Raw genomic sequence first — 26,890 nt, forward strand, 5'->3', positions numbered from 1 at the left:
CTCATCATAACGTGAAAATCGTCATACATTGTGATACTCGTCATATCGCGATAATACCAGTATGGCGATACAAGTCATATCGCGATAATTGTCATATCGCGATACCAGTATGGCGATACAAGTCATATCGTGATAATCGTCATATCGCGATATTGATATTCCGCGCGGGAAAACGGCCACGTGACGCCCCGGGACGTGACGTAATTTTCCCGCCATTTGGATCTCGCGCCCCCGCCGAGTGTTTGTGAATTGAGGGCCCCGCGTCGCCCCGCGTCGCCGCATTCAACCAGAACCTTCCTCGCCACCGCCATGCCCACAGCGGACGACTGGCTTCTCAACCCCCTGGGTCTCGTCGAAGGCTTGTTTGGTGAGTTCGCGGGCTCGCGGCGCCACGGGGAAGCGAGCTTGCGGTGTGGCAAGCTGGCCGAGAATGAAATCTCACCCGCCAACCGTTGCCGACATGGTACGGTCCACCCCGATGCCGAAGCGCGCCGGGCGGGGCCTACCGGACTCTACCAAGTGTTTGGTGGCGTGGGGGTAGCAAACAGCACCCTGGCGTGAGTGTTGTGAGCCGAGAAAAGGTGACCAAGACTTGTACAGTTACCAATGTTGGGCGAGTTGGTGTGTGTCGGCGGCGTTACTCGCCGTGAGGCGTGTAACGAAGTGTTTGTGTGTTTGTCCAGACCGTTGTCAAGCATCGTACAGGCGTGTTAACGAAGCTTCACACGGGACGATTCGATTAAATGACAAGAGGTCTTCCCCTTATTTCTGGCAACAAAACAGCCGCGTTAAGATGTTAAAACACCAAACTGAAACCTCTTGCAAAGGAATCATGTCTGCATTAACCACAATACTTGTGGTCAGAATTCAAACAGAAAACATACTCCGATTATACATTGCATTGTCTTTGAAACTTGCTTGGTCCACACCAGAAACAGCTATCTGACCACAAGCATTGTGGTTAATGCAGACATCATTCCTTGTAAGAGGTTTCAGTTTGGTGTTTTCACATCTCAACACGACTGTTTTGTTGCCAGAATAAGTAATATTTAAAATATTTTTTTTTTAAATCCGCTTTAATGAAATGTACCGTACTTAGTAATGGCAAGACTCGAGGACGTGGGCCCGAAGCTTGCCGTAACGCAAGGGACCGTGGTCACTTACAGCCAACGTTAGTTGACAATTTAGAGCCAAGCCGAAACATAACGTATAGAAATGATTGTTTAAAAATATATTTATTTTTTATGATAGAATATCGTATTGTCATCAGTAAGACATGAGTATACCAAGTTTGCAATCGATACCACATTGGGAAGTGGCTTAACATTGAGTTACAAGATTTGAAGATACAACAGAGTGAGTTAATAGAAAGCGTGTAATAAAAAAAGGGGAATTCGATTTTGTGTCTCGACCGGATCGCATGCCTCAGTCTCATTTGTTACGTTACAGTACCGACGTAACGAGAGCACATTGGCCTAAACGTGAGACTTCAGACTCGATTGCAGTTGTGTGGTCGGTGAGTCGCTGCGTGGCTTAACGCCGCCGTGTTGAAACTGCCTCCCAACCCACACGTTTTATATAGCCCGCATTTTTGTACAAGGAAATTTAGTTTTCAGGTCCATTACGGCGTACAGCCGTTTCAATACGGGCAAACGTGTTTTTGTAGGATCAACGTTGAGATTTTGTAAGGGCACTGGGTGACCAATGAGGTCTGAAATGATGTGTAATAAGGTAGAGCACTGATAAGGGGGTTGACGTGTATGAGCAGATCCATTGAGTGAGCCTCGGTGTTCGAGTGAGGATTGGCCGGGTGCTGTACGAACTCCTGAGTCCTCCGTTTAACACGTAGGCTTTCGCGACTAATATTAATAAAAAAAAATTTAGGTTGTATGAATGTCGTTAATCCACCACGACCCGAAACAGTCATTTAAACACCACGTGGAGTAAAGGTTCTCACCCATGGCTGGTCACGCTTGACCCCATTTATATTAACCCTTGACCCCAAATATTCACCCCGAAATATTCTAACCTGACCCTAATTAATTTACACGTGACCCCCCCCCCCCCCCAATATGTTTACACTTGACCCCAAGGTTTGTATGAATGTTGGATTTCTTTCGCACCGTACATAGCCCACCGTGCTAATCAGAGGTGCGGGGGAAAGGACGACAAACTAAACACAAGAAGCGGGTCTAAAGAAGTGAGTTTTAAATCTAGATTATTGAAAAGTGCACAGCTCCAGTGGCTTCCTAATATCGGAAGGAAAGAGCGTTCCAGACGGCCACAGAAGCACATCTGCCAGCCAAAAGCCGTTGATGTAAGAATGTTCACGCTTGACACTAAGATATTCACACTTGACCATTAAATATTGCCACTCAACTTGAAGCAATAGGCACGTCACCATTCATTGATTAAAGCACATTGTTCGGCTCCAAATGAATACAATTATTTTAATCCTTGTGATTTGTTTTAAGATTAGAACGAGTGAAATATAAACAGAAAAATCGATAAGGAATATAATTTCACCTTGATCGTGACCTTGAAGTGTTATGGGTTTTTGGATTGTGGTAAATCATTAACATGCCTGCTAAATAATTATTCGTGTGCCCTAGTCTGGGTGAGAAATCATGAACCCAATAGAAGTCTGAGATTGGTTCTCTTCCCCATTAGACGTACGAGTCGGTGTTAGGTGGGCCAAAGTTATGCAGTGGTATTACTGTGAAACTATGCACCTTGAAATCAGCACAACTTTGATATTGTTGCGTGTGATATTGACAAGGTCTGCGATATCCCCAACCTGACTACGGCTTGGGAGACCTTCAGGTACACGTTTCTCCAAATTCTTGACAAACAAGCTCCGTTAAAATTAAAGGCAACCGCCCACCATGGTTTGATCCTTTGATTACTAAGCTCATGAAAACTAGGGACAAGACTTGGGCATGTGCTCAGAAAAGTAATTTCGTCATTGACTGGCTAGAGTACAGGATTTTAAGGAATAGATTTGTAAAAACAATGTCACGCAAAAAATGCTTACTTTTCCTCCACTCTCCTGGAATCACATGGCAACGCCAGCATCTTCTAGGAAAACAGTAAAATGTATCGAAACGGCATCTAACATAATCTTTCTGTTGCGCTTAACCGAAATGGGGACTTTTTCAGAGCCCCAAAAATAGTTGACAATTTTTACCTTCATTTTTCTGAAGCTGGTGAGCTTTTTGATAATGTATTGGGAGTTACCCCTGCTCATGCAATTTCCTACACCCCTGTCCAAACATTAAACGAATTTAGTTTCCAGCCTAACCACGAAAGCAATGTTCTGACACAACTGTCCTACCTCAAAGGGTCCTCCTCTACCAGAGCGGATAGTATTCCCATCTTTGCTCTGCTAACTGTTGGTCACCTAATGTACAAACTTATAGCCCATATTTTCAACCTGTCCATCAAAGAAGCATCGGTACCTCGAGAATGGAAACATTCCTATGTTCGTCCACTCACAAAGGGGGGCCCTAAAGATGATCCAAATAACTACCGACATATCTCAATTTGTCTCCGTTGATGAATTTTTTTGAAAAATGATTAAACTACCAAATTAGCAGTTTCCTGTCCGACAACAATGTCTTACATCGAAACCAATAGGGGTTCCGAAAAAAATACAGCACCACATCTGCTGCATTAGACTATCTAAATCACATTGCAGGTTAACCTGTAATTATGATTTGCTTCCCACACTGTTGATCACATCTGAACGCTGTGTGAGTTGGTCACGCAGCGTTCAGTTGAAATGTGTTGGTCACACAGCGTTCAGATGAAATGCCCATCAACAGTGGGAAGCTAATAATTACAGGTTTGCGGTGTGCCCCACGCAAAGCAGACTCATCTTGTCCACTCCGATATCCCCTCCCACCACGTCCTGTCACAGCAACGGCGACATTCAGCTGGGTCCCCACCTGAGCAGAGAGCACTTTCAAGTAGAACATGAAGACTGAAACAGGAGGACTTCTTTATAATTCTGGCTATCGCCTGATGAAGCTGGTTGTTGTAATTGCCAGCGAAACGTCGTACTTGAATTGTAAAAGTTATGGGTTTACTCTCCAATACACCGGTGTGCTGAAGTAGTAACTAATCGTCACATTTTTGTTTACGTCACGAACCTTACTAATTTGCTGTGTTGGGTGGTAGCAGGTTAATGGCACGTATATACTTACGTCATCTAACCCCAAAAAATCAATTTATTATGAAGTAGAACATTCTCTGTGATGTTGCTGCTGCGTTGGCAGTGGTGCACAAGTCCAAAATATTAACAAAAAGTGTCTTTCGTGTCAATAATCCTGTGGCCCTAAAAGGACAAATATATAATAGGTGATGTTTTTGGAAATTGATTTTCTTCAAAGGACAGAAATAGCGAGGCCAGAGAGATAGTCGATACGAGTAGGAAGACTGCATTTTACACATCCATCGTGCAGTTGAGTGGAGTTTCCAACTCTATACCCTGTGCCAGTGTTCTTTATTGCAAGGCCCGCGGGCAACTGGCGTCCCCTGGTGGCCTTTATTGCGGCCCCTGACAATACACAACTGATGATGTTTTATCGGCAAAAGTGGCCCCCCTCTGAAAATTAGTGAAGAACACTGCCCTATACATTACAATATTTCACACACACATACATGCCAGTATTTATTTTAACCACTAGATGGTGGTGATCACACAGTTGAATGACAACCAAAATACTTTACGGCAGAGGAGTCCAAAGTTTTGTATTGAAGGCCGGATTAACTGACATGCTGAGCGGCAAGAGCCACGGGCATGTACTATTGTGGAGAGATTACATCTTGACTTAAAGCTTTCGTTACTGCAGGAAATTCAAACTCTTTGGGTCTTTCGGTAAAGTCACGTAGATAGAAAAATAATAAAAAATCACGACGTTTCGATCGCAACACAAGCAATCGTCTTCAGGTGAAAAAATACAGCAGGCGAATGCTGAGGCAGGAGAAATATAGCATTTGTTTTTCACCTGAAGACGACTGCTTGTGTTGCGATTGAAATGTGATTTTGTATTCTTTTTCTATCTACGTGACTTTACCGAAAGAGCCAAAAAGTGTGGAGAGATTGTTTAGAGAAGATGAAACAAAGATATAAGATAGGATATGTTTTCAAAAGAGAACACAAGAAAATAAATGTGTTTGTGGAATCGACCCCAGAAGGTGATTGTTCAATGTTCTAACCTCTGGGTCACCTCTTGACTTGATTTACTGTTGAAGTCTTCCACAGTGCACTCCCTCCCTTGGCTACCACTCCATTAGTATTCTCGACCATTATTCTGGAGCTTGTGTTTGCCTTAGAAATCACTTGGTGGTGTAGCAATCTGCACAAACATGTCCGTGTTTTTACAGTATTCCCTCATTATTCACGAACTTGCTATCCGCGATTTTGGCTCTCTGCGAATCGCATCCGGAACTCTACACGGCTGCATCGAGAGAGAAAGTGATGAGAGATAAAGTGATCGGAGAGAATGTGATGAGATTTATTACTTACGCATTTATTTAAGGTAATTCATGAAAAAAAAGGTTTCCGTAGGCCAATATCATCCGTGAAATTTGCTATTCGAGCATTTCTGGAACGTATCCCTCGCGAATGACGAGGGTTTACTTTATAAACATGTCCACCATCAACCTCTGGAGGTCGTTGCCCATCGGAGACGGAGTCTTCACGGGCGCTCTTAAAGCTAGACATCTCATTTATTTGTGTGTGTTTTTCCCCTCTCTTTCTCTGAGGGCTTTCTGCCGCACAATGAAGATGCCCTTAATATGTCTGGGAACAAAAATGCTTTGCTCTGAACATGCACATTATATCATTATCAGAGCCAACTGTATTGCGGGAGCCAGAGCATGAGTTAATCATTTTGTTGCTAGAATTGCAGGGTATCTTTTTAGTTTCATGTATCAAGCCTTTAGTGCCACAATGCATGATTTAGTGCTTTGTTCTTTCGCACCATCACTGTGTATCTCCCATTCTGATGATATTCCCACTTCTATGTAAGTTGAGGTATCGTATACATTCTGATATTGCACCAATTTTGTCTGAAGAGTGATTTTCATTTCATAATGGAGCACATAGCCCATGGATGTGTCGGCCACAGTGAATTTGCTCAAGTTAGTGGGGGGAAATAGCGTATACCAGTATTTATTTATACTGGAGGAATCCAATGAGCTATAAAGCTATTTTTCACAGATGTCCGGTAGGGGCAGGTCAGAACGTTATAACAACAAACAATACAAACGCACAACAGGGGTTTGAAATATAGGAAAGGTGAATAAATAAAACTAAACTTTTTATCTTGCCAGGGAAAAGCCCACTGAGCTATTAGCTTCTTTTTCAGAAATGGCCTCGCCACAAATGATAGCTGAACAAAGTGGCTTATCATGTGGAAATATGTAGCAGCAAAATAATCTAAATAATATAGACACAATACACCCCCGACTATCCATATAGAACAACGGTGCAATACCTATATATTCTGTGACGTGTAAATGGACACACGGTTTATGCAACTTGGTATTTTAAACGTGTAGGAGATGTGTGGCTTATAAGAAGATAGCATGAGGTGATTTTGAGCGAGGAATCTTGGTGGACAAGTTGATTTGGGGGCACGTGAGGTGGTACATCCGTGAGTTATGGCCATTACGGGAGGAGATGACCCACCGTGATTTTGTCCTGTCATGTCTGCAGGTTTGCTGCTCGTATTTATTCTGTGCTTGAGGTTGACCTACTGTTAGTTTAACATGTAGGCTTTCGCGACCAATATCATCCATAACAGAGGTTTTTTGGGTTAGAGCGCTTAAATATAAATGTGTCGTTAAATCCACCACCACCCGACACAGCCAATTAATAAGGTTTGTCACGTAAACAGAACATGCCAATTCGTTACTAGTACAGCACACCGGTGTGTTGGAGAGCAAATCAGATTGTAAATGGATGACTTGCTGTTGTTTTTCTATATGTGCCCCTATAGTAGGTACCATATAACTTCGTTACAGTAATTACCATTTAACTCGGGGCCTCTTGAATTGCTTAAAAACACTTAATCTAAGCTTTATTAAATCTTTGCTTTGGCCTTTTGTTGAAAAATGCATTACACTTGTGGTAATTTGGTCAATCAGTAATCGACTCGATCGGAGCAAACAGCTGCTCATGCCGAACGCGTGTATCTCTGCCAGCTGGGTCACCCTGTTAAGATTGACTCTGCACGTGGATGAGAAATCCCGTTGTTAACGTGCGCTGTCACAAATACGTGCTGTCACATTGTGGCAAGTTAACCCTTTCCCGTTCGGAGACATTTGCAAGTCGCGGGGTGGCTCTCTTTTTCACCTCTGAATCTTTTATTTTGAGAGGCATAGTGCCATTGTTTTTAAATACATTGTACTCGCCGCAGAGAACCGTAACGACACGACTGCACTGCACGTTAGCTGGCGCCAAACTGTGCCACACGTCCTCCCACATGGCCTCATGGGAGCCCCGGTACCGATAAAGTTATTTTTTTCTCGTTTTTCTCCCGGTTTCGTTTTGGCAATTTACACGTATGTCATCGGAACGGAATCGGAGAAAAAAACTGATGACGTACACCTACGTGCACGTTCGTCATAGGAAAGGGTTAGGGTTGAGGGATGGCTCTTTGTTCACTGTGTTGGGGGCTGATGATAGTGGCGCGTTGTGCATGTTGTTGCAGCCCAGCATGGCCCCACCGCGGACTGGGAGAAGATGGCCGTGAGCTACTTCGCCAACAAGCTGCAGGACGGCAGCGTGGCTGAGATGGTGATTGCTCCACCCGCTATCCCAGCGGTTGTCACTCCATCCGCAGTGTCATCTTCATTATCAGCTATGTATGTACAGTCTGTTCACCTATAATGGCGGTAGTTGCTTTTCTGAAGAGCACCATGTTCCGGAAAAATCGCATAATAGAGGGTGAAGCACAGTTCGCAATAACACATGGGATGCGTACGCAGGCCGAACAAAAATTGAGGTGCGTGGGTAGCATCTAGAAGCATCCAGCAGCAACCCCGCCTTGTGTGATGCTACACCGAGGCAGCCGTAAAACCATTTATTTCTATTCGCGCGATGTATTTCTGTTTGCTCAATCGCGTTGTATCCCAATATATTCATCGCAGTATATTAAATTCGCATTATAGGAGATCAGACTCTATGCATGTTGAACTTCTTTCGCACCTCGCATAACCAACCATGCTAATCGGAGGTGCGGGGAAGGATAAATCTATTGGGAGATGAAGGCCTCGCCAAATCGTTGCCACATCTCACAATACGGTGTTGATAGTAATCCACCGAGCACCTGCACGTAAGCAGATTTGTTATTGTTCGACAGACAAACCTTGCGGGGCATGGTGCTACCCCACACCACCCACTCTCGCGCAGCGCTCACCGTCGGCACTCTCCGTCATGATTTGTCAGGCGCTACGGGGGAATCACATCTCTGTTTTACCCCTGTGTGTGCGCGTGCGAGCAGGTGCCGTCGCTCAATGACGTGCCTCTGCAGCAGCTGAAGTCGGGGGGAGTGGCGCGCTTCCGTTGCATGGTGCAGGACATGTTCGACCCCGAGTTCTACCTGCGAGTGTTCGAGGTGCAGGGGCCGGACGCACAGACCGCGGTACGCTGCACCCTTGCCACCCCCCTCGCTCTCCTTCCCCCTGCCCGCCACCAATCCTCCCACCAGCCTCCTCTGTTTTTACCAAACCCCAACTATTGAGCTGTGCTCTGTGTCGATGATGATGATGATGATAATAATAATGCTACTACTAAAAAAATAGTACTATTTTTGTTTTACCAGGTAAGGCCCACTGAGCTATATAGCTCTTTTTCAAAAGTGACTTGGCGACAAACGATACCTCAAACGCAGTGACTTATCATGTGTACATTTATATCATGCAAATACTCTAAATGCATAGAAAATGGGACCTTTTTTGCCAGTATCAAAGTGTAGTGACGTTGAATGGATCACTACGGCGCGTAGCGCTAGGTACAATAGAATGAGGGAATGTGGGTGTAGCAGCCACCACAGCATGTAATGCCACGCAGTGGGTCACTCGGGTGCATGGTACTGGCTGCTGGCAGAGAGGGGCATATGAGGCCTACCGACAGAGCAGAGTATAGCAGCTATCCCGCCAGCACAGCAGGTAATGCCACGTAGTGGGTTACTAGGGGACGTGGTGCTGGCTGCTGGCGGAGGGGGCATGTGGGGATACGGCACCCCGGCCGGCTGGCGAAGCACGTGATGGGTGCCGGGGTGAGCAAAGTAGGGCAAAGGTGACCGAGGGGACACGGGGAGCATGGCCCAGGACCTTCTGGAGGGTTCCAGAAGGGGGCGTGGTTAAAGGCGGAGCCGGGCAGGTGGCACGTGGAAGGCGGCCCAGAACCTCCTGGAAGGTTCCAGAAGGGGGCGTGGCCAAGGGCGGAGCCAGGCCATGCTAAGGGGCATAAAAGGGAAGCCCCGAGGCTCAATCGGGGCTGTCTACAGATGGAATGGTACCTGAGGTGCTACTTCTTCGTCTCTGTCTCCTCCAGCGTCGTGGGTCAGACAGCATGCTGGCTGCTCTGACCCGTACATAGTTATCCCGTGTGTGAACAGTGTGTAAGATATATAGTGTAGAATAAACGTTGTTGCCTCCTAAAATAGTGTCTCAGAAGTTAATCTTTAGGGCCTAGTCTCACCATACTTTGATACTGGCAAAAAAAGGCATCATTTTGCAGTTGCTCACCCCGAGTTATAAATGCTCTGATAGTGGCATTCTCTTTGTACTGTTTGCCTTTTGGCGTTCTCTGGTCTGACACTGGTGGGACTAGGCCCTAAAGAATGCTGTCTCTGGCAAATCAATTTTAAAGACAATGCATATATTATCTGAGCATGTTTGTTTGGATGTTCACCACAAGTACGTGTGGTTAATGCAAACTATGATTCCTTGCAAAAGGTATTTTTATTTGGCTTTTGAACATCTTAATACCTCCTTTTTTATTGCCAGAAAGGATAAAACCTTTTTTTTATGCTCTAAATTCATATTTATAAATGTGGAAAGAAAAACCGGAGGACCCGGACAAAAATCCACTTGACCACAGGGAGAACACGCAAACTCCAAATATACAGGCTTTAGGGTCGGGATCGAACCCACTACCTCCTGTATACCAAGCCAGGCAGTTAACATCACGCCACCGTGGCATCCATAATAATAATGTCATCTTTTACACTGCCATTAATGGAATTTGATATTATTGACGACGTTTTAGACAATGGCCCTTTCTTCATAGCAGAAATATAGAGAGGGTCGGAGAGCTTGAGTGAATAATCGCTTTAGACTGCACGATATGCACCATGGGGCTCTGATAGAAATGTAGTTTTAACATTTGACTATAAGACGTTATGCTTTTGCCAGCTCATCAATAACTACTTTTGGATATTTGCATATTGAATATAATACCGTTTGTTCTATTATGTTGGCAACAGTTATTTTACTTGCAGGCAGTGGGACACGCGAGTGTACGTACATACGTATGTTTAACTTCTTTCGCACCATACGTAGCCAACCGTGGTAATCGGAGGTGCGGAGTGAGTGTGCACGATGCGCCGATGCCTTTGTTTACGTGTCCTCTGTGTTTACATGCATTCCAGGTACTGAGATGTGGAAAATATCGAGACATCGCAGCATGTGGCGTGAGTTCCTTTATTTTTTACCTTATTAAATTAACCAGGCATATTTGAGTTGGTTGTTTGGTTAGCTTATTAGCAGGTTAAAGAACTCGTGCAAATGGACAGGTTCTGGTTTTGCCGGGCGGCGCACGCCTGTAAACCAGCACTGTGGAGGCAGTGAGAGTTAGTGTGGACCAATCAGTTTACAAGACAATGCATATATTATCAGAGTACCTTTTTTGTTTGCATTTTGACCACAAGTATTGTGGATAATGCAGACATGATTCCTTGTAAAATGTTTCAGTTTGGTGTTTTAACATCTTAACACACTGGCAAAGGAGGTCCCATGATACTGTACTACAGTTTAACACGTAGGCTTTCGTGACCAATATCATCCATAATAGAGGTTTTTGGGTTAGATCGCGTAAATATATAAATGTGTCGTTAAAACCCGCCACCACCCGACAGCCAACTAGTAAGGGTTGTCACGTCAACAGAACATGGAAATTCGTCACTAGTAAAAAAAAGAACATCGGAGAAATATTAAATTCTCCCAAATGCAACTGTCAGCAGTAGCAGAACACACGTGCCAACAAGGACACTCAATTGATTTTGATAATGTTGAAGTTTTGTGCAAAACTAGCTACTACTGGCCAAGACTAATTAGAGAATCTATCGAAATTGAAAGAAAAAACATAGCTACCGTCTTAGTGCTGCGTGGAAGCGAATAATCAAATAATACATTATTTAAATGCATGCCTACAAAGGGCAGCGTACTTCGATAGGGATTACCGTTGGTAGGGCTATTTTAATAAACACAACAGCCAGGAAGGGCAAGTTCAAAGGGCTCGCATAATGCACATGCATAATGTACGTTGCCTCAGTAATCCCCCCCCCATCATTGTGCAAGAGCGCAGAAAGGTGGTCACCACATCTACGCCTCTATATAAGGAACGAAACCGTAAGACTTCATAAATTTGGCTGTCGCCTGATGAAGCTAGTTGTAATTCCTCGCGAAACATCATACTCGGATTGTAAATGTTGTGGCTTGGCTCTCCAACACACCAGTATGCTTTACTAGTGACGAATTGGCACGTACTGTTTACGTGACAACCCTTACTAGTTGGCTGTGTCGGGTGGTGGCGGGTTTTAACGACACATATTTACGCGATCTAACCCAAAAGCTCATGTCTACTGTACTATAGTAGCGATTTCGGATTAACCGTAGCAACATAGTTATTCGATTTACGCACATGGCTTGTAATAAACATTTCCAAGAATAACAATGTAATATAACTGTTTTTAGAATATTAATTTGAGCTTAAGGGAAAATCCATGAGTTATTAATTCATGTTAAAAATCTCAGGTGCGCGGTTAATCCGCAAATTGGATAAACCGCACGCGGATAATCTAAAGTCTTCTGTAGTTGGCTACACGTGCATTTCCCGACTTCACTGATTGGTTGACCAGATACTATGGGGGTAGGGTGGTTATCCTCTAGGTTATCCTCTAGGTTATCCTCTAGACTAAGAGGATAACTAAATTAAAACAAGAGACATTTAACTTAAATGCCACAGGCTGTCGATGGTTAGACGAAGACTACATCTCAAAGCTGACTAAACACGGGGATGTGCATTGTGTGAGTGCATGTTGATCCGATCGGAGTGGTTGTGTAGCGGTTAGCACGCTGTGCTACAAAACCCGGTGACCCGAGTTCTATTACCTCTCGCGACCAACACCAGTGACAATTTATCTCAACCGATCCTGGGCCTCCCCTAGGTCGACTCAACCTCAAATGAGTACCTGGCGCGATGTGTAAATGTCGCCACTTGGGAGACAAAGGCGGCCGGGCGTGTTGCTGGCCACCGACCCCCTCATGTGTCGTACCGGCCTTCATAGGCGCTATTTACTAACAGCACTTGCCCCAAAAGTCTGCGTGGGCTATACGGGAGGTCTTTGTCTTTGTCTCTCTGTGCCCCATGTCAGCCTCAGCAGCAAGTAAACCTGGAGTCGCCACGCAACGTCACGGCTGACCGGCAGACCTTCTACTGTGTGCCTGTCCCTGGGGAGGCAGCCTGGGTCAAGGAGATATCCTTCACTTGACACCGTAGTTGTTGCCTGGCAGGTGCGGTGTGAATATTCAGTGATGGCAGTGCAGGGGATGCTGAGGAAACCATGGGGTGGGATAGTTATATGTATGTATGTTGAACTTCTTTCACACTGTAGATAGCCAACCGTGCTAATTGGAGGAGCAGGGGAAAGACAACAAACTAAACACAAAAAGCAGTTCTAAAGAAGTTAGTTTTCAATCTAGTATAGTGGTACTGGCCTCTTGGTAGAGTACCACTTGTTTTCTACCCAATCCCATGAGCAGAGGAGCAAACAAAGACATTTTTGTGCTACCGCCTGCCTGGATAGTTGGTGTAAAGTTTGTATTTTTAACTTCCAACTAATATAGTATCCAGATTGCCTCATTTGAAACTTTAACTAAATATTTTTTTACTTTACCAGGTAAGGCCCACTGAGTTGGTAGCTCTTTTTCAGAAGCGACCTGGCCACAAATGATAGTTCGCTGAAGTGGCTTATCATGTGGAAATTGATAGCAGCCTAATACTCTTCAGTGCATGTTTCTAAATGTGGAGGGAAAAACCAGAGGACCCGGAGAAATATCCACACGACCACATATTGGCAGTCAAGCTTGGTTGCATTTAAAAATGTAAATTGGGCGATGCACTGTGCTGGGAGACCCTCATCCAGCAGTGGATGGACAAGAGGGCTGTAACGTGTGCTAAAAAAATCTCTTGGCGGCATTCGCCAACGGACGGTCGGGCAAACGGAGAAGGACCTGTATAAATGCGTTGCATCTCCTGTAATATGAGAAACTGCAAATAATCCTTACATAGCGGTGGACACAAGTTCGCACGGAGAGCGACGAGCAGAGCCTCGGCCTCCACCTCGTACTCGGTGCAGCGCAACAAGCGAAGCCTGGAGGAGGCCGAGTCGTCGCCGCATGCCCAGCACGCTGGCCCCGCCGGTAACCCACGCAGAGAATTCCACGCCCCGCCCCCATTGCCACGCACGGCAGCATCCTAACATTGGCAAGGTGTCTACAAAACTTTTCCTGCTTGGCTTGTGTGACGGATTTTAAATCGACGCCAAAGTCTGCGCGTGACACCGGATCACGATTCTCTCCACCGTGGAGGGTAAGGCCATCGGCGCCCAAATCAAGAAATGTATTTCAACTGTTACTGACTTACTCTTTGGTTCTTTCGGTAAAGTCACGTAGGTAGAAAAAATAAAAGATCACGATGTTTCGATCGCAGGGGGAATCTGCTGAGGCAGGCTGTTTATAAAGGTTTAGAGACGGGCGGGGCAGCTAATGTTAATGTAGGAGCGAGGCGGGAGAGCGAGTAGGAGAGAGAAATTTGCTTATAAGTGTAAGCACGGCGAGGGCCGAGCTCGGCTAGGGCCCGGAAATTTGGGAGTCGGCTAATATTGGCAGGTAGGAAGGAAACATAAAAGCAGTTAAAACTTTACCTGGTTGATCACGTCCTTCCAATGATTGCTTAATTTGTATCCATCTTCTCGGTTGAAGTTATGTCTGTGTTTATAAATCTAGATGGCTTCATGGACACATCTTTGATGGTAGCCCGAAGGTTTGCAGAGTGCATTGGTCTCGGAAAAGACTATCGTGTAAGCCCACTGCGTTCAAACAGTGATCGGCCACGGTGGAGGTATTGGTTCTGCCGTGTTTCAAATCTGCCTTGTGTTCGCGAACACGGTCCGAGACATGTCGTTTCGTTTCCCCAATGTAACTACTGCATATACAACTTAGTTTGTAGACACCAGGGTATTGCATGTCAGGAACCACATCTTTCACAGATGGGATCAAATCACGGATTTTGTGTACTGTGTTGAATCGAACCTGGATCGTGTGTTTGTTCAATATTTTGGAAATCTTTTTGGTAACCCCTGCTATGTATGGCAAGGTGATGGTTTTGATTGGGTCCTCCGATGGTTCTCTCCCTATGGTTGGGGATACAGCTTTGCGGATTGTGCGATCCGAATATCCATTCATCTTGAGGGCTTGGGGCACGTGCTCCAATTCACTGGATAGGTGGTGCTGGTCGGAGATGCAACGGGCCCTATGGTGTAGTGTTTTGATGAGGGAATTCTTCTGAGGGAATGTAAATTCTGAGGGAATGTAGAAATGCAAGCACGGCAAGGGCCGAGCTTACATTTACAAGCAAATTTCTCTCTCCTACTCGCTCTCTCCTGCTCGCTCCTACATTAACATAAACTGCCCCGCTCATCTCTAAACCTTTATAAACATCCAGCCTCAAGCAGATTCCCCCTCTTTTTCACCTGAAGACGGTTGCTTGTGTTGCGATCAAAACATCGTGATCTATTATTTTTTCTACCTACGTGACTTTACCGAAAGAACCATAGAGTGGATTCCTGCAGTCACGAAAGCTTCAAATCAAGATTGCTAGTGGCTTGCAACACCGTAACTGCTATGCAGTCACGTGCCACAGGTAGGGTTTTCCAGTTCTGCAGTGAAATGGAAGAGATGGCAGTGGTGTTTACAATGTTTGTAATATATCACAATCGTAATATTTATTTATACTGGCAGAATCTGATGAGCTATAAAGCTCTTTTTCACAGATGTCCAGTAGGGGCAGGTCAGAACGTTACAACGACAAGCAAGACAAAATACGACATTGCATATACTGCATTGTGTTGGGGAGAGCAGTGGCGTAGTGATTTGCACACTATGAACCCGACGACCTGAGTTCCATTTCTAGTCATGGCTATGTTTGATATCTGAACCGGTCCTGCTGGGTCCTGCTTTCTCCAACTCAGCATGGTGAGGTATCGTCAAATAATCCCTACAACCTGCACAAAATGGAGAGTGCCCACCACCCAACAGTATATTGACAAACGGCCGCTTACATGTGAACATTCCCATACCACCTAGGACTGACAACAAGAGGTGAACGTCGTAAAGTATGGTCCCCTACTGTGTGGTAGTTGTGTAGTATCCGCTTCTCTAGGCCGTACTCCAGCGTGAAGGGTCGCACCGCTCTGATCCGATTGGATTCTCCGTCTCGTGGCGTGACACCGACAGCAACCTGGTTTGCGCGGTTGGCTACGTACGGTGTGAAAAAACATACGTACGTACATGCAGATGGCAGCCTTTGAACAGACTAGCAAAGTTGTTTGTTGCGCGCCGCCTCCTGCGTCCAGGTGCCGCGGGGTTGCCCCTCAGCCAGAGCCCGCAGGCCAAACGCAAGCAGACGCTCCGGGCACCTCCCGGCGGGGCCCCGGGTGGGTGCCTCCCTTCCGCCGACCTCAACTTCCCACTGGCCAGCGAGACGGGGCCCGCCTGCATCGTCAAGGTGAGCACCGAGGAGGTTGGGCTCCTATTCAGACTCCACTGGTTGGCTACGTGTACGGTGTTCAAAAGATTTCCAGCATACATACGTACGACCACAAAACGCATGCGTTTTCGTGTAAGTTAAGCCCATTAAAAGAAGGTTAGAGGGGATGGATACTGTGAAAGGTTGTGCATTTTTTAAGCTGAACATTAAAAAAAGTTTGGCATGTAGTTTGTTTACATTTTTCTCTATAACGCAACGTGTGCCTTGGCGGCGTGACTTGAACTACCTCGCCTGGTATACAGGAGGTCGTGGGTTCGATTCTGACTGACGGCTGTATATTTTGAGTTTCCATGTTCTCCCCGTGGTAGTGTGGATTTGTCTCCGTGCCGATTTTTCTCTCCACATTTAGAATCAATGTGCATCAAGATTATTTGGCTGCTATAAATTTGCACGTGATAAGCCACTACGTTTAGCTATCATTAGTGGTCAGATCGCTTAAAAAAAATAGCTATATAGCCCAGTGGGTGGGGTCTTACCTGGTAAAATAAAAAAAATAGTTTAAAATAGTCATCGCTTTGTGAGTGACGGCAACAATGTAAACCCGTAAAATGTGGCGGTGAAGCGCAGTGACATGCTGCCCCACCCCTGCCCGGGTTGCTTCTGCTTTCCAGGTGTACGAGGACTGGGATTCCATCAAGCTCAACGACGTAGTGGAGGTGTTTGGAATCCTGTCAATGGACCCAGAGCTTGGCCTGCAGCAGGATAGCAGGCAAGCGCACGCACCCTCGGTCGCTCGGTCGCTCTCACCCCACTGGTGCCCATCTCCAGCGAACAAAACTGTGGGCGGTGAGCCAGCACCGCTGAGACCCCCCCCCCCCCGAGTTGGAAGGTGGGGCAGCTGCCTGGGAATAAACCAGATTCTAAAGTATAGCGGCGCGATGTTCTTGCCTCGCTCGTCAATAAGTGAACAAAAATGATGTTATATGAACTGCACCTTTCACTTAATTTGGCGTCGTCCATCTCTTGAGGATTGGCGTGCAATAAACCACTCTATACAGAGCATGAAGGTACTACATCTAGAGTTGGTACCACATGTGATGCCACGAGACTCTGCCGCCTGTAATTTCACAAATGTTTGGTTAGTTTTCGCTTTGACTCTGCCCAGTCTGCGTTGAAAGTATGTTGCTGCTGTTGTTGAACACATTGAAAATGTGACCTAAGCGATAATTCTCGATTAATCATTCTACAGCCAAGTACAAAGATTCCCCTTATAGCCTGAACAGAATTACGGGACAAATGCTGTTAGCGAGCACCTTTGAAGGCCGGCACGGTACACGAGGGGCTTGGTGCCCAGCTCCACACCCAGCCGCCTTTGTCTCCCGAGTGGCGATGTTTACTACACACCGCACCAGGTACTCATTCTAGGCTGAGTCGACCTAGGGGAGGCTCGGGATCGGTTCAGATAATTGTCATTGATGTTGGCCGTGAGCAGGAATCGACGTCGGACCGTCTGGGTTCGTAGCACAGCACGCTAACCGCAACACCGTCGCTATAACCGCTAAACTACCACGAAGTACGCGCACAATCGCCTGTACACAGTGGCTTAGTTTTCAATCCAGAGGGAACTCACAGCTGCAAGATTCCATTTCTTCCCATTCCACACCCTCATGCTAACTCTTCCCCACATGGCTCCCCCTTCACCTGGCCCCTTCATGTACTCTCATGGTTCCTAAGACACGTGAAAACATTCTTATACATACCTCCTGTTTGGAGTAGTTGATTTCGAACCATTTTGATGCACAAATTATTTCCATTGGCCGATGAAATAGGGGCAAAAAGATTGGAATCCAGACGGTGATGGTTCGCGATATCGATACAGGCCCAGAACTTTGCAACGAGGTCTCGGAGCTCCATGAGAGGGAAGATCTTGGCTCAAGTTTTTACTCCTTTTTTTGTTTCCTACTGCCGGTCTGCGCGCGCTTCAGCGGTGGCACGGGCGAGGCGATGGCGAGCGGTGGCATGGCGGACGCGGAGATGGAGACGGGCGAAGCAGGGCAGGGGGACGACGAGAGCCACCGCTGCCTGCCGGCCTCGCTGGTGCCTCGCCTGCACGCGCTCACCATGCGCAAGTTGACGCACGTCAACCCCCTGCTGCCCGCGGACCTGCACCCCGGTGAGAGGGCCCGCGCCGTTCTCGCCGAGTCGTGCCATTGACGGTCGGTCTGGGCTCGGTCGATGTTGACGGTCGGTCTGAGCTCGGTCGATGTTGACGCGTCTGCGGTGCCGCGCGTGCTTGCAGTGTGCGGCTCGCTGCTGGCGGAGGCGAAGTCGGTGCGCTCGGAGCTGCTCGGGGCACTGAGCCACGCGCTGCTGGGGGACGAGCTGGCCGCCGAGTACCTCCTGCTGCACCTCGTCTCCTCCGTGTGAGCGCTCGCCACCCCCTACGCTCACCACCCCATACGCTCACCACCCCCTACGCTCACCACCACCGACGCTCACCACCCCCGACGCTCACCAGCTCCTACGCTCACGACCCCCCATGCTCACCGTTACGCCACCATGATCACCGTAACGCCACACAAAGACGGTCACTACATCGCGCGCTTTCAGATGCGCTTTTGCGACCGTCTGGAGTGCTCTGGCGCTATGCACTTTTAAAGCATCTAGATTGAAAACCCATTTCTTTAGAAGTGCTTTTTGTGTTTAGTTGGTTGTCCTTCCCCCGCACCTCCGGTTAGCACGATTGGCAACGTACGGTACAAAATAAGTTCTTAGTGTGTCTCTCAACCCCTGGTGTTACTGGATTAACATGGACCCACGCACACACGCGTACACACCCATATAAACATTGGCACTTGAGACTATCTCAGTAATAAGTTACCTCCTTGGATGGACACCCCCTTATGGATATCGTCGTGGGGGGGGGGGGCGTTCCGTCGTGCGTGCTAGAGCAGATACGCCCGGCGAGACGTGATGCCGCTGGGCAAGTTCTCTCTGAACCTGAGCGGCTGCCCCTGCAACCCGGCCTTCACCCAGGAGCTCTACCTCCTCCTCCAGCAGCTCGTCACCACGGTAACCGCGACACACGCGACGTGGTGCCCAGCCACTCACTCGGGCTTTGTTCACGAAGACACTCTCCTCCACGCAGTGGGCTTGAGTCGCTCTCGATGGCCTGTAACGCAGGTGGCAGGGACAGCGGCTGTGTCACATTGGTAAATTCTGAGTGTTTGGTATCTTGATCATCGACCAAGATAGAGGCCTCCCCAAACCTTCACTGTCTGGTGCGATGTGTATAAAACATAAGCACTGGGTGAGAGCAAGGTGGGCGGGCGTGGTGCTGGCCACCCACCCCTCTCGCGTGCCGTGCCGGCCTGCACAGGTGCTGCTCGCTAACCGCAATTGCTCCCGCAGTCTATTTAGGCTACAGGGGAGGTGGGATCTTTGTCTTTGCGGTGTTTGTACACACACACACACGCGTGCGCGCGCAGTCTCACCGGCTGCCCATGTCGCTGGGCGCAATGAACGGCGCGCGGCTCGCCCCCTGCAAGGACTACGCGCAGAACCGCCTGCGCACGGGCGCCCTGCAGCTCCCCGGCGGGGCCTCGCTCTTCCTCGACGAGACGGAGCTGCAGCCCGGGCAGCTGGACGCCATGGGTGAGCCCAGGCGTTAGGCCGCAGCCAGCGGGGGCGTGGCTATCGAGTGTGCAGGCGGTGCAATTGCACCATGGCCTGTGGGCCGGGGATCCAGGCGGATCCTGCCCACTCCCGCCGCGCTGCTGCGGTGAGATGTAAACTACCTATAGAAGGTTGTGGGTTCGATCCTGACCCTGACGCCTGCTGTATATTTGGAGTTTGCGTGTTCTCCTCGTGGTCATTCCGCTCCACATTTAGAATCAACATCACGCGTTTAGAGTATTTGGCTGCTATAAATGTACACGTGATTAGCCACTTCATTGGGCTCTCTCGTATCACAACACCTCTAGGTACAGCTGCAGCCTCTGCAGTGGCTTGCTTATACCACCGCTGGCGGAAAGGGCCTCCGCTACAGCTCTAGAAGAGCGCGCGCGTGTGTTGGATGTCAAAATACGGTGGCAGACCCGCACAGACCCGGCTGAAATTAATCACTGGGCAGGACCTGAGGTCCGACGAGATCGGGGTGCACGTTCCGGGCGGTGTGGTCGTCGGTTGCACGTGTGTATTGTCCGCTAATATCTCCAAGTTGCGGCCGGTGGCCTAATGGTGCTCATGTGCTCGTCTGGCAGGCGTACGCAACGTCACGGCGCTTGGGAACGTCATCTCGTGGCAGAAGGTGGACTACGACTTCAGTTTCCACCAGGTGGAGTTCCCGTGCAACCTGAACGTGCTGGTGGTGTCCGAGGGCCGCTCCCTGCTGCCCGTGAGTCTCCACCCGCTGCTTCACCCTCCCCTCTCCCTGCGCACACCCCACACTTCCGGCTTGTGGACTTTGCAAACCGCTACCCAATTCTGACGCGGCCCTTAGGTGTGTACACTGCATTCACGGTGTACTCGTGTCCGCGTGCACCGTGTGCGTGCTCGTGTCTGCGTGCACTGCGTGCGTGCTCGTGTCTGCGTGTACCGTGTGCGTGCTCGTGTCTGCGTGCACGATGTTTGTACCTGTGTGTGTGTGTAACCCTTGGGGAGCGGTAGTGTAATGGTTAGCGCACCGCTCTAGAACACGGTGACCCGAGTTCGATTCTCGCACGCGGCCAACACCGGTGACGATTATCTGAACCGGTCCTGGGCCTCCCTTAGGTCGACTCGACCTCAAAATGAGTACCTCGTGCGGTGTGTAGTAAACATTGCCACTGGGGAGACAAACGCGGCCGTGCCGGCCTTCAAAGGTGCTACTCGCGAACATAACTTTCCCCAACAGTCCGTTAAGGTTATATGGGCGGGGGGATCTTTTGTCTTTGGTTTCCCGATGTAGTCGGATTGCCAGATGCGCCTCGCGCCGGCGCCCGTGCCGGCGGACCCGGCCGCGTATTTCACGGCGCTGCGCACATCCCTGAGCCCCGCGCTCCTCGACCGCATCCGCTCGTACCTCACGCTGGCGCGCCTCTCCGACTACAGCATCGGTGACGAGGTGTCCAAGGTGAGCGGCTGCGCGCCCCCGCCGTTCCCGCCGGGTCAGCCTGGAACAGGGCTGGGACGCATTTTTCCTCGCCGATGGGTCCCCGAACAAGATTTTAAAAGGGCTTTTTGGCGGGCCACGCAAATGGCCTGACGCGAGACTTTTCTCACGCCCAAACTGTATGCATTGACTGTGTGCTCGGAACTACTTGAGAGACCACTTTCCCTTTCCCACTGGCACATCCGAGCTGAAAACAGCACGGGGGAGCCCTCACGGTCTGGGTAGTTTTCCCGCTCCATACGGCCGGTGGGTATGGGCGGACAGTTGTGCACGGTTCGGTTCCGCGCCATCTCTGCTCGCATTTTCCAGTATTAAAAGTTTGGCAGGTGACTGATCAAGCCAAAGATTTTAAACGGTGTTGCCCGGTCTACAATATTCCCCTCTCATGATGCAATTCACATGGCTAAGGTGCTTGCAGTTATGCGTGAATATCGTTTGCCAGCCGTTTCTAAGTGGTAGGCCTCGTGTGGCCGCAGGCTGTATGAAATGCCCGTTCTCTAATCAGTAGGTTTAGTGAGCTCACAACCGAGGCCACGGGATCATTTGGCTTCTTTCCAATAATTTCAGCGGGGAGCCGTGAGTGCGCCGAGTTCACTTAAAAAAAAAAATTACGATCTTTGAGTGCTCACGCTTGCAACCCCACATTTCAACGTTGCCTTCAACTCGCATGGCGGTCGTGTGCTTTTGCAAACGAGAAAAAAAAATGCGTCACAGTGGGCTCATTACCTAATACACTGAAGGAGAGTCAATGAGATGCATATACTGTATATTGAATCACGAGAGATGTTTTTGTTAGGCCACAACGATCTGGCTAAATATACACACAATATACGTGTAGGATGCATTTTATAGATGCACGCTATGGTTCAGAGGCTGCCGGGTTCGGAGAGATTACGTTTCAGTTTCTGGTAACAAATAGAAATCAATTAGGTGACTTCACTCGGGCCATAATTCATAAAGATAATGGATCTTGGTAGGCTCTTCCCTGGCTAAATGAAGGACATCTATTGATTAATGTCTGGTTGTTACGCATCTGTGTCGGTATAGTATTTCCCTGCCATGGCTAAAGTATAATTTATGATGTAATATAAAACCCTAAAGTGTCCAGTTTCAGTAAAACATAGCAGCCGCTTACAGTATCTATCATAGTTCAGACATGCACGCTTTTCTGATATTACATTTATTCGCACGTATTTTATACACAATTTCTAACCTACATTATTATTGTTAATTCGTTATCAGTTTCTCTAATAATGTTTTCATTCATTGATAAGTTTAATTTTGTTTTGAGACGAACTTCGCGCTATTTATTTCAGGCGCGTGTCGCTGTGTCAGCGTTAATGATCAAAGTTAATTTGTGTGCAGTAGAAAGTTGTTGGGGAGCGGTAGTGTAGCGGTTAGCGCGCTATGCTACGAACCCGGTGATCCTAATTTGATTCCCGCCATGGCCAACAGCACTGACGATTATCTGAACCGGTCCTGGGCCTCTCACAGGTCGACCCGGCCTCAAATGATGTGTAAACATCGCCACTAGGAAGACAAAGGCGGCCAGGCGTGGTGCTGGCCAACCACCCCCTCGTGTGCTATGCCGTTAACAGCACTTGCCCCAACAGTCTGTTAAGGCTACAAGTGGGATCTTTGTCTTTGTATTAGAAAGTAGTTTTAGTCGTGCTCTCAGTAAATAAGGACACTAATTGTATTCCGCTCTCAGTTTGTGGCTGCGATCCCATTGTGTGGCCACCTGTGACTACTGGACATCAACTATACTTCACACCGATTGGACCCCGTGGTTGTACCGCAAGGCTCCGTAATCTGAACGCGCTGCGCGTTGTCAAATCCCAACGCAAGGATTGACTCGGCCCTGGATCTGTCGAGGGTTGAGTGAAGGAACTGAGTTTTGTGTACGTTGTGGGCACAGTGAGGCGGTGGCTCTCTGTGGACGGTCTCCTCCGCTGGGCTCAGCGAGTGTCGTGAACGCCCCCCGCCCCCTCTCCCCCCTAACAGGCAGTGGAGGAGGATTTTGTGGAGATGAGACGGGAGGACCCTCAGGTCACGGGCGATGACCTGCACCTGCTGCTTGTCGTCGCCAGGTCTGTACCTCGCACGTTGTGTCTCTGTGCGCACCCAAGCGCATGGTTTAACTCAACTGCATTGCCATTGCTATCCCCATAAGACAAAGCCCCCACCGTATAGCCTTAACAGACGGTTGAGGCAAGCGCTGTTAGTGAGTAGCGGCGCCTATGAAGGCACGCAACGGCACACGGCGGGGGTGGGGTGGACAGCATCACGCCCGGCCGCATTTGCCGATGTTTACACACCACACCAGGTACTCATTTTGAGGCCGAGTCGACCTAGGGGATGCCCAAAACCAGTTCAGATATTCGTCACCGATGTTGACCATGAGCGGGAATCGAACCCGCGTCGCCGCGTTCGTAGCGCAGACGCGCTAACCACTACACTGCCGCCAGCCCATCAGAGGGCGTACTTGCGCATGCAATTAATAAGTAATTATACAGGCGGTTGTCAGTACTTCAGCGAGCTGTCAATGCGGGTTGGCAAAGAGGAGGAGGGTGGGCGGGGGTGATCCACGGCTGGTTCAGATATCGCTCACCACTGATGTTAGTGGGGGCCAGGAGTCGCACACACGTGGACGGTCGGGTTCAAAGCGCCCCTTGCACGGAATGAAATGACGACGAGAACGTTCCACCTACGGTCGAATTTGAAAATAAACCCAGAAAATTTTTACTGGCTTTAAACAAACGTGTAATAATCGTCGTCACCGACTGCAACATCTTGGCAGCACTCGCCTGAAAACAAGTCGTGAGATTCGGTGAGGCTTTCCTGGGTAAACAAGCGTAGTAGGAATGATAACAATGGTGATGGCTGAAATGTTCCAGGCCACCCAGCAATGGCCTCTTTGTTTACGTAGCAGTCACGGTAATCTTGATGCGCTTAACCGAGCCAAGATATTATTGCGGGTTAGTGACTCGTGGCCTTTGTTGGTAAGCGATCGCCAATCGTACAGACGTTGAGTTGTGTGAAATAAGCGCAAGTCGCCCGTTTACCCCATGCAGTGTTGCGTGAGAGTCGTCTGCAACTGTCTCGTGGAGAGTGCGCCACTGTTTCAAGTAGATTTTGTGTGACCAGGTGAGAGAACTCGAGACCAGGATGAGTGATCAGTCACCAAAATCACAAAGGCAAATATTTTTTAAAATGAAGTAGAGCAATATACATAAATGGAAATGGGAGCAGACGGCACCCAACAAGTTGGCCCCCCCTAAGGCTGCTCACTGACCGTGTGACACTGTGCCGACTGTAGGAGTTATGGAAAGGTTTGTGCCTTCCAGTACCAACTTTGGCATATTAGTTGTGATATTATTTTTTGTTGTTTACATTTTGCTGAAGGAAACGGTTGGCGAAGACATGTGCGCTAATTGGTTCATGCATCCAGAAAATAATAATAGAAGACGTGAAAAAGTAGCGTCGATAAGGGTGAAGAAACTTGGATAGAAGAGAGAGAATCTTATTTTTGAGGAGTTAAATTTGCGAAATAAAAGCGTCGTACAAATGCAGATAATTGCATTACAACATGAGAAGACGTCCACATTCCATGGGCTTGTACAACAGTGGTTGTGTTAATGTGCGTGAAGAGCCCTGGTTTAGATTTTCCACGAAGCTCACGGTCCACCCTAAACCCCATCCACTGCACAAACCATGGCAATGCGGGTACTTGACACAAATGGAAAATTAACTTGCCAGCTTGACTGTGGTCATCCGGAACAGACCGTAACATATAATACAGCAGTGCCCAATTCACAAATACAACGGAGACATCACCACGGCGATGATACACTACTCCGCTGCTCCTGACGCAGTTGTCTGCCTTCACCTCCTGAATGTGAAATTGTAGTTGTTGCTCTGCGTCGACATCAGCCTTACGGGAGAAGAAGAATGTGCATGCGCATGTGCATGCATGTTTGTGTGTGTGTGGGCGTAGGGAGCGGTAGTGTAGCGGTTAGCACGCTGGACTACGAACCCGGCGACCTGAGTTCGATTCCCGCTCACGGCCAACACCAGTGACGATTATCTGAACCGGTCCTGGGCCTCCCCTAGGTCGACTCAGTGTAAACATCGCCACTAGGAAGACAGACGGCCAGAAGTGGTGCTGGCCACCCACCCCCTCGTGTGCCGTGCCGGCCTTCATAGGTGCTACTCGCTAACAGCACTTGTCCCAACAGTCTCGTCAAGGCTATACGGGGGATCTTTGTCTTTGTGCGTGTTTCCACCGCCCCTGCAGGCTGCTGTCTCTGAGCGTGGGGCAGACAGGGCTGACGCGTGAGCGATGGCAGAGGGCCCGTCACCTGGAGATGCAGCGCAGGCAGCGCATCAAGCGCAACAACCTCACGCACGGGCACGAGCAGTGACCACAACGCGCGCTCACAGCGTAGCCTCCACGCTCTACAGACACACACACACACACCACGGACTCACGCACACACCACGGACTCAGGCACACACCATGATACGACCTCGCGCTACGTGTGCACTGCACCGCACGCGTGCTTCACACATGTTCATGCCCGATGCACACGCTACTCCCACACTGCATGACCCTCTGCTTTCGCTCCCTGGCACACACGCGCTTCAAACAAAGATGCCCCAGTATAGCCTGTAACAGACTGTTGGGGCAAGTGCTGTTAGCGAGCACCTATGAAGGCCGGCACGGCACACGAGGGGGTGGGTGGCCAGCACCACGCCCGGCCACCTTTGTCTCCCCAGTGGCGATGTTTTTACACTGCACCAGGTACTCATTTGAGGCTGTGGCCCAGGACCTGTTCAGGTATTCGTCACTGGTGCTGGCCGTGAGCAGGAGTCGAACTCGTGTCGTCAGGTCTGTAGCGCGGCGCACTAACCGCTACACTCCCCACACGCGCTTCACGCACACGCGGTCCACACGTACGCTGAACACTCGCATGCGCCATGCACACATGCTCTGCACACCTGACTCGGACGCTCCACAGAAGACCAAGATCCCCATATAACATTTACCAGACTGCTATGGAAAGTACTGTTACCAAGCACCCATTAAGGCTGGCATGGCACACGACGGGCTGGTGTGGCAAGAACCACGCTTTGGCCGCACGCCGCACCAGGTACTCATTTAAATGCTGTCACCACTGATATAACCCAATGCCTGGAAAATCAAACTCTGGGTGCTGGGTTCACAGTTGCTGACCAATGCACCACAGCTCCCCACGTACGCGCCACACACACGTTCTACATTCTCCATGCGTTTGGCAAATGTGTGCAGCCCCGTGCATTCGACGTTGTTTGTCCTTCCTCTGTCGCACCTCCGACTACCACGGTTGGCTACGTACGGTGCGAAAGAAGTTCAACACAAACATACCTACGATTAGCACGGTTGGCTACTCAGGAAGTTCAACGTACACATACGTACACATGCTGCAACCTTCATCTTGCTCTTCACAACGTCCACATGCTTAGCAAGCCAAGCACAATCTGCCGCAATCATTGCCTTAACGTTTTTTTTTTAGTTTTCAAATTAAACTGATGTATTTTCTGCACGAAAAATAAACGCCGTTTGTGTATTCCGTTTGTGTGGCGCTTGCCAAGGTTTTCTCTGTGCTTAAATATGCATTGTGTTTTTGTTG

At 48.7% G+C, this 26,890-nt stretch overlaps 1 protein-coding gene across 1 annotated transcript; it reads left to right on the plus strand.

Annotated features, from left to right (window-relative positions):
- Window positions 1-182: 182 nt before the first annotated feature.
- On the plus strand, window positions 183-26,827 carry MCMBP (minichromosome maintenance complex binding protein). The gene is made up of 16 exons (XM_032951984.2): window positions 183-367; window positions 7,722-7,807; window positions 8,514-8,654; window positions 10,668-10,709; window positions 12,672-12,773; window positions 13,599-13,719; window positions 15,933-16,084; window positions 16,738-16,835; window positions 18,052-18,239; window positions 18,366-18,489; window positions 19,021-19,138; window positions 19,555-19,720; window positions 20,329-20,462; window positions 21,015-21,179; window positions 23,223-23,308; window positions 25,516-26,827. Exons 1-16 carry the CDS (start codon window positions 310-312, stop codon window positions 25,640-25,642), a joined length of 1,908 nt encoding a protein of 635 aa, XP_032807875.2. The 5' UTR covers window positions 183-309; the 3' UTR covers window positions 25,643-26,827.
- The last annotated feature ends 63 nt before the right edge of the window (window positions 26,828-26,890 follow it).

Source organism: Petromyzon marinus, chromosome 11 (genome assembly GCF_048934315.1).
Source record: "Petromyzon marinus isolate PM22_M1 ecotype Great Lakes invasive population chromosome 11, UKy_Petmar_22M1.pri1.0, whole genome shotgun sequence".
NCBI classification, from domain to species: domain Eukaryota; kingdom Metazoa; phylum Chordata; class Hyperoartia; order Petromyzontiformes; family Petromyzontidae; genus Petromyzon; species Petromyzon marinus.